The sequence below is a fragment of the Cupressus sempervirens genome, chromosome 9, assembly GCF_028749045.1.
Source record: "Cupressus sempervirens isolate cs-2001-9-10 chromosome 9, ASM2874904v1, whole genome shotgun sequence".
Taxonomy (NCBI): Eukaryota; Viridiplantae; Streptophyta; class Pinopsida; order Cupressales; family Cupressaceae; genus Cupressus; species Cupressus sempervirens.
Window position 1 is genome coordinate 494,715,666 of NC_143126.1, and position 8,413 is coordinate 494,724,078.

Consider the following 8,413-nt stretch of genomic DNA (forward strand, 5'->3'; position numbering starts at 1 on the left):
TTCATCCACTACTGCAAAATTCCAAATTACTATAAGTGGGATGTGTACCTCTATGTGAGGAAAATATAAGCCATGTCACCTTCTAGGTGGGATGACAACACAAAATGCCAACTTTCTCTAGATGATGAAATTTAGCATGCGTAAATAAAATTGTTCTTGTACCTACTTATAAAATAGTCAAATATTAACCCAACAAAACCAAATAGAAATGTTAGGAATTGTAAAAGTTGAGACACCTTAATCGGAACAAGGTTATATTAAGTGATCATGATTGTAAATTTAGTAGTCATTTTTAGACATATATTTTATCATGTTTTGTAATTCAATTGGCTCACAATTTTTCATGCCATGCTCAAACCAATGAAAAATTAGGGTTTGAACATGTGTTTGGAAGGATATCTACATAGTTTCACTTTATATTAGAAATCTCAATTGGTAGATTGAATATCGCTAGTAGAATGGTAGTATAACATGTATCCTTCAATAACAGTAGCTAGTAGAATTGTAAATAATGTGCATCATTCCATAAATAATAAAAAATGTCTCTTTTAAGGCACTATATAGAGATCACCCTCCTTCCAACCACGTCATCTTTAAGGGTTTTACCAAGAATTCAAAATGTGGAAGGCCATATTCTTTACAAATAATAAGTACTTTTAGCAATCAAGGATGAATTTACCATACTAGAATATTGAATGAAGCAACAAGAAGACTAGCATTGTAGTGACCACTAGATGTTCTTGAAACTAGAACCTTCTATATAAATAAAATTGAAACAAAAAATAAAGAAAAATATGTTGTCAAATCACAATGTAATGGCTCTTATCATATTTTACAAGATATAGTGTAATGCCCTGCCAAGGGATCCAAAAGAATTAACCTAAAGTTTTACTAAGTTTGCCAAAAAAAAAAAAAAATTAAACAAGAAAGATAAAACATACACATCAAACACATAGTTGTGGAAGCAATAACATACAATCAACTAAAAACATACATAACAGGTTACATTCCTTAAGGATCAAAAGATGTTGAGTCACATTTAAATTTAATTAATACTAAGTCTAACAACTACCACATCCGTACATGAAAGAATAATTAAAAAGTCCAAAGTCCATAATATACATTTGTTCTGAATGCCTCTTGGAAAATGAAATTTGGAATGCTCAATCATCCACTATACATGTCACAGGGTATGAAAGGCTAAAACAATATACATATGTAGAAATAGAAATACATCATCCTCCTCAAATCCATGATACAAAGCACAATAAAAATAAATGAAACCAACCACCATACATGATACACCCATCCATCATAAAAGATATAACATCCATCATGAAATATAACCAACCATCATAATGATACATAGAAAGAATGAAAGTAAATGCCGACAAGCAAGTTCTAGCCACAGTGACTATGAATGGATCTCAATGGTAAGAGTGAAAAAGCACTACCACCTAACCACATGGAACCTAAATGGCCCACTCCCACCCTGCTAAGAAGATAGTCTCAAGTCTCAAACAAGATATCAAACCAAATATCAAAAATACACTTTAAGTCTAGGAAATCCTAAAAGTATTCTAACTCGAGGGTTTTAAGATAGATCGACATCTAATTCCTAGAGGCACACAAAGACACATAGGAAACCTACTATGTAAGCAGGCAAGTGTCATCACACAAATCACATTGGAGTTACCCTGGCAACCTCTTAGGACCCTAGGGTCCCTAGTGATCCCTATGTAGCCACAAGTATCCTCTCATATTGACAAGGCATACTATGGAATGCAAGGTCGCAAACAAGCATTCTCTCTATACTCCCATCCTAGTTTGTAATAGCACTCAAGGTATGGGGGGGAACATACAAAGACTCTTATTAGGTTCATTTTACTCTCATTTATTGTAATGTTTTCACTTATTAAACAACTTACAATGGGTTACCCTGACAGCCATTTAGGGCCCCGACCCCCATTACAAGCCACTTCCTGATAGTACATATAGATTACCTACCCTAGGCTCATAAAAGCACAAACCAATAATCATAGTAAAAATCACATCAGTCATATACAAGTGACTAGAAAGCATCAAAAGATAATCCACAATAATCACATTAGTTCTCTACGAGCAACTGAAAAGCATCAAAGATAGATCACAATATCCATCGATTCTCAATGAACAACCAAAAAGTATCCCAATAATACTGAACAATGACTCAAAATGGTTAAGTCAAACATGTCACAACATGACATCACCAAAATCAAAGCAAACACTTCAGTCCCATCAAGGCAACTGGAAAGTAACCCAAGTATAATTGATCGAGGACTCAAAAATGGTTAAGTCAAGTATCTCATATACATACAAGTCTCAACTTCACACAAGAAGACTGGAAAGCAATGACAACAATAAATACAATCCATCATAGAGCATACTAAACACATTACCATGGTTGGGTTTATCAAAATAACATAGTGTCACATTCACATATCTCCCAAGCCTCTAGTAATGTCATAAGACTGGTCAAGATTAGGTCAACCCCAAAGCATAGACAGTACATAGAAAACATAATAATCTCACATTTTGGTTTGTTTTGAAATCACATGGCTGAGTTAAATATAAGGTCTTAGTTTTCCATTTCATAGTATGTTTTCAAATACATAGGATTCTCAATTTACCCTACCAAGTAATTCCTTCATTTATTTAATTAAGATATAAGATTACCCCCATTGATATATTAAGTCATGTCTCTTAAATGCTCTAAGGATAATATATATATTATCTTAAAAATTATTAAAATGATCCTAATTGTGTTTTCAAATAAAATAATTGCAAATTAATAAGGACGAATATTAAAATCTCCACCTTATTATCTAACCCTCATTATTAAATAAATTAAATTAAATTGTATTTAATTGAATTATATATATATAATTAAACTAATTAATAATTAAATACTTAAATAACTATATTTTTAATTAATTATAAATAAATTAAACTAGTTAATAAAACTTCATTTAATAATAATATTTTCTTTTTTAAAACATATTAATATAACATTTAACACATTTAAAATAATAATAATAAAAAAAAAACAAATTTCAAAACACCCATGCGATTTATAATCGTAGGCAGTCGTAAGCCTATGGTTGTTGTCATAGTTGTACTACAACAGCCGTCGTCGGCTTTATAGCCATGGATTATACTGTAAGGGGAGGTGTGGTGGAACCCCCTCCCCATTTATTATTTTTTTAATTTTTACTTTTTTTTAATAACAACTTTAAAAACTATTTCCCCAATATATATAATGTATTGAATTTTATTTTTATTTTTATTTTATTCAATAAAATTTATCCTTAACGAATTTCTCCCTTCACTAACAATATTTTAAATAAATAGTTTTTATTTAATTATTTTTTTATAAACATTTACAAATATAGTTTGATAGAGTAAATATCGTTAACCATTCAAATTTTCAACCTAGAATTTTCCATTTTCAAATTCAAACCCTTCCCAAATTATCTGATTGGATGGTTCGATTAACATTCAAATTTCTAAACTAATTTTTCTTTTAAATCTTAAACCCTCCCTATTTTTAATGTCTAATTTGCAAAATTAATGGATGAGGTTTTCTAAGATCTTTCAACCGCTATGTATACAGAGAAATTAACATGCATACTAGAAATTTACATAATTAAAAATACCCATCACAAGAAATATCAAGATAACTAGTCATTCAACAAACACGATGAAGATAGGAAAATAAGGGCATAATAAACTGTACGAAGAATCACAAGCATCTATCTGGACAAATGCTAATTGCTACGTCTAAAAAAATTGTAGAGAGGTTCCTCCTCTCAAAACTTGCTTCTTTTCGAAAATTCCTTCCTTCTCCAAGATTTCACTCTCAAAATTCACATCCCTTGAAAATGAGCCCTCCATTTATGATAAGGAGTTCTCTCTTTAAATCGAGGCACTAATTGTGCATTCACCTGGGAGAACTCTATGTTCACCAGACTTCAACTCCTATTAACTTTCCTTAATCTTTCTTTTATATTTTCCATGCACATTAATTGCATTACTAAATTACTTTATTTACTTTTTACTTGACTCCTCTTTTAATTAATTAAATTTAATCTCATGCACACACATTATGCGATCTTTATTAAATTCATTGGTTTTATCTTTTTAATTAATTTCTTATATTTTCATCTCATGCATACATCATGCAATCTTAAAACTTTTAATAAATTATTATATTTTCACTTTTTAATTCATTTTCAAAACTTAATTGATAAAATATTTATTAACTTAAATAATAATAATATTTAGCATTTATCTAAATATATTATTATTAAATTAAATAAATATCATCACGTTCTAAAATTATTCTTATAATTTATCTTCAAAATTAATTCTTTTTATTTAATTAATGTTTTAATTAATTAAATATAATTAAATATTAAAATATCATAATAATTCTCCATTTAATTAAATCATTAATTTAATCTTTTAGTTAGACTTAATAGAAAATTCACCAAGACTCATAAAACAACATACAAAAACCCATCAAAGAAAAACACATACAAAATCAAATTGAAGTGTTATAATCACGAATTAACATCATTCAATGCATTCGAAAGGTAGTCAACTCAGATACTTGTCCTAATTATCTAGGACAAATGGCTTAAAGGTTTGGGATTTGGACTTAAGACATTATCTCCCCTCTCTTACCATTGAGATAATGCGATAGGGTACGTTCGTCTTGACAATTCAGGGAAGTTGATACCTAGTACCTGCAACCTGCATAAAATCCACGCATGTACAAACACAATATTCTAAGATAAACAAACAATGGTAGGAAGTGGTGCATTATGTAGATCCTGACTAGTAGGTGACTATGACTCCCTTCCTTAACCACATCAGAATGCCATACATAAAAATAAAAAAAATACGCACACCATACACATGCAGTATGGGGTAAGTATCCATAAGAAGATATATAATAATCCATCTAACTAATCATCATCAATAACAAAAATCACTGAATAATCATCATGCATACATGAAATATAGAGTACCAAGTAATCTCATCATATAATAAACTAAATGTAAAACAATATCTAATAATCTCGAAACAATGCTACTAATCATCAAACATAAAACTGGCCTAAAAGCGTTCGACAATGATAATAGAAATGCAAACTAGGGTAGGCAATACATATAGGAATTGTCACCAAAAAGCTTAGATTGCCACCAACAAACCCAGATATGTCTATTTTTTCATGTTTCTTGTTTGAGTGAAATAATTTATAGCATTATATTACTAGATCTTAATGAAGAATTAAGATTTGAATATTAGAAATAAAGTTAATTCTCCAAACATGTACAAAGAAGCTAAAGACTAGGACACAATGAGTATCTTATTTAATAGAGGAATCTAGTAGTTAAAAATGTCGCATGAGATGATGAAGAGTTCATTGGAGATATTTGGAGGCTTGCCCCCTTGATGTGTCTTGTAGACATCAAGTATTATAAACCCTCACATTTTATATTATTTTTGTCCTTTGTATATGTTGATTCATAACAAATTATACTACCAAATGCCAACATCTCTACAAAAATTTTACTATCATAAGCAAGTATACATTCAAATGAGAAATTATCTTTCATTTTAACTACCATGATCTTTACACAAAACTTTAAACATCTAGGGGAATAGAACTAATAGGTGTTATAGGTCACTTCCTACACCTAAGCTCCTAAATGATACATTAGGTCGTGACATTTTTAGGGGCCAGGGATTGTCTTCATATGTGACTTAATTGCTTATAGGTATAGTTATGACTTCTAGGTAGTAAAGGCAAGTGTTGTGGGGACTATTGTACATGCAAAGGTCAAAGTGTTGTCCAAAATATATTCCCTATTGCCCCATTTCCCATGCACTTTAACAACAACAAAATTTGCACATTTGATCCATATTTATGCACAAATACCTCAATAATCATTTTAATCTAATTACTAACTTTTTTCCCTATAAAATAAAAGGGTATTAGCCTACTAACTATCAAGTTTGTTGTTGACTTTTATTAGTAGAATCCACTAAACTATAAATAAAGACAATGTTGTATAATAATTCACACTCCTCCCCTATGTTTAAGTAGGGGTACCACAATAAAACCTAAATTTTAAAATGTCCTCATGTTGATCTCTTTTGTTAATATGGGCTACCTGATCAGAAAGGAAAAGCGAACCTGATGCTTTGCTTTGAATGCCTATACATGTATAATCAATGTTCGCCATAGAAAACACATATATACTCTGCACCTTAAAACAATTCATTGCATTCTTTTAAAAAGCTGTACCAACATTATGCCAACTCTAATAATGGACAAGGACAAGCAAACTTTTCAATTTAATAGACAAAACAATAAAGCGATCTATACAACTCATAGCATTTCTGGGAATTGAAAACTCATACAGACAAAGTTTCAATGCTCACTGATTCACCACCCATGAACAATCACATTATCAAAAGAAGCAATGGCAGAAGAAAGGAAAAGATAAAGCAAAAATAAAAACATGCTTACTTTTCCTTCCAAAGCCAAAAACAAATACATTAAATGAAATATACTTGCCTATAGTGCCTACTGTAGACTCTGTCTAAACAATTTTTATATCAACCAAAACAGCCTGTAAAGAAAATTCTCTAGCTTTTCAATGCACTTATATAAAAACTCTCCATATGCAATTCCTCTGACAATCTTGAAGGAATTCAACATCATAATACACAGTGATCTCAACCAAACCTGTCCTTAGAATTATATTGTACCCATTGCACTAGATTTACATTATATTGTTATCTATTTCTGATTTGTTATTTCTTGTTTGTAATGAAGATCAAGGTGGGCGAAATAAAAATGGAGGCCACAAGCTTCCTGAAACACATTTGGACAATGTTGAAGAAGAAATCAGATACCATAAAAGAGAAAGCAGATGGAATCATGAATACCCAAATGCTTCTTCTCAAATCTATGAAGAATGACAACATTTTGGGCTCAGTATCAAACAAGATCAAATTCAATTGGAGGCATAGGTTTTCTGCCAAGTTCAAGGGAGGAGATCAGTCAGAGAAAAAGGAAGATTCGCCTTCAATGGAGTTGCTTTGTGCTTCACCAGATCGGCAAGAGTTGGAGAGCTTATCACACAGGCTGTTTGGTGGCTCAGATGCATCTGGCAGTCCAAGAAATACACCAGAAATAAGGTCAGAGAATGAGATTGATAGGATTGCAGGGTCTTTCATCAGAAGGTTTCATAATCAAATGAAGCTGCAGAAGCAAGATTCTTACAATGCCATGCTTGCCAGGAGTGTTTAAACTCCCTTCCTTGACCTCCCATGTCTTGTGATTATATTTCCATGGCTTCCTTGGTAAGAATGGCTATTGTTTTGTAGTTTGGTTTATGGTTCTTGGCGGACAACTTGGTTTGATATAAAATCTTTCAAGTATATATAATATCTTTCAAAATATATATAAAACCTCTAAATCCTTCTTTTAATGTATTATTTCTCTGTAATGGAGACTGTTATTGGGACGCTACAAATGTTTATAGGATTTATATAGAGCCTTTTATATGTGTGTGAGAGAATGTTCTGTAAAGAACTTTGTCCTTGAAAAGTTACATTTATATTGTATAAAACCTTCCATATATATGAATGTTCTTTAAAGGAGGCTGCCATTGGGAAGGTGCATTTGTGACTCCAACTTCTGTGTAAATGCTGTATTTTGGTTGACAAGCCTTGTTGAATGCTGTTGATCATGAAGTTGATTTTCCAAACATATGATGGTTTTGTGTGTTCTACTGTAGAGGAATATAATATTATTTGGGGGATTGTTCATAGTCTATATTATTTTATACTGGATGTTTTTATATATTTTAATTGATTGTAAAGTAAAATTTAAAACATCCATACCTGTGTTACTATGTTTTAAGCTGGATGCCATGATTTAAGCATTAATTTATCGTTTTGGGGTATTATCTGAATATATATGTATACAATTAAATGCATTATAAAGAATAAATTTAATATAGAATTATTCCTCAATGTTATATATGTAATATGAAATTTTGAAATAAACAATAATATTTTATTGGTATTGGATAGTATTATAACAAATAATAAAATCTTACTAGTTAGAATATGTTTTGTAATTTTGTTATGATTTTTTCATCTATCTCTTCAAGATTCCTCTTTCACTTCATTCTTTCCACCATCTAGTATTTCTTAGATAATTTTTATAAAGAACATCCGTATTTAAATGTGACTCATTATGACCTTAATTGTTACTATAAATAATCTTTCATCCTTAAGTCAATTTAAATTGTTTTAAAATAAATTATTCATATTACACACTATTATTCA

General features: G+C 30.4%; 1 protein-coding gene across 1 annotated transcript; it reads left to right on the plus strand.

Moving 5' to 3' along the window:
- The first annotated feature begins 6,659 nt into the window (after nt 1-6,659).
- LOC149539496 (uncharacterized) lies at nt 6,660-7,883 on the plus strand. Its single transcript, XM_089799228.1, has one exon. It carries the CDS (start codon nt 6,885-6,887, stop codon nt 7,365-7,367), a length of 483 nt encoding a protein of 160 aa, XP_089655354.1. The 5' UTR covers nt 6,660-6,884; the 3' UTR covers nt 7,368-7,883.
- The last annotated feature ends 530 nt before the right edge of the window (nt 7,884-8,413 follow it).

What these genes read in the sequence shown, in the direction of transcription:
- LOC149539496 (XM_089799228.1), top strand. Translation starts at nt 6,885, where the DNA reads ATGAAGATCAAGGTGGGCGAAATAAAAATGGAGGCCACAAGCTTCCTG.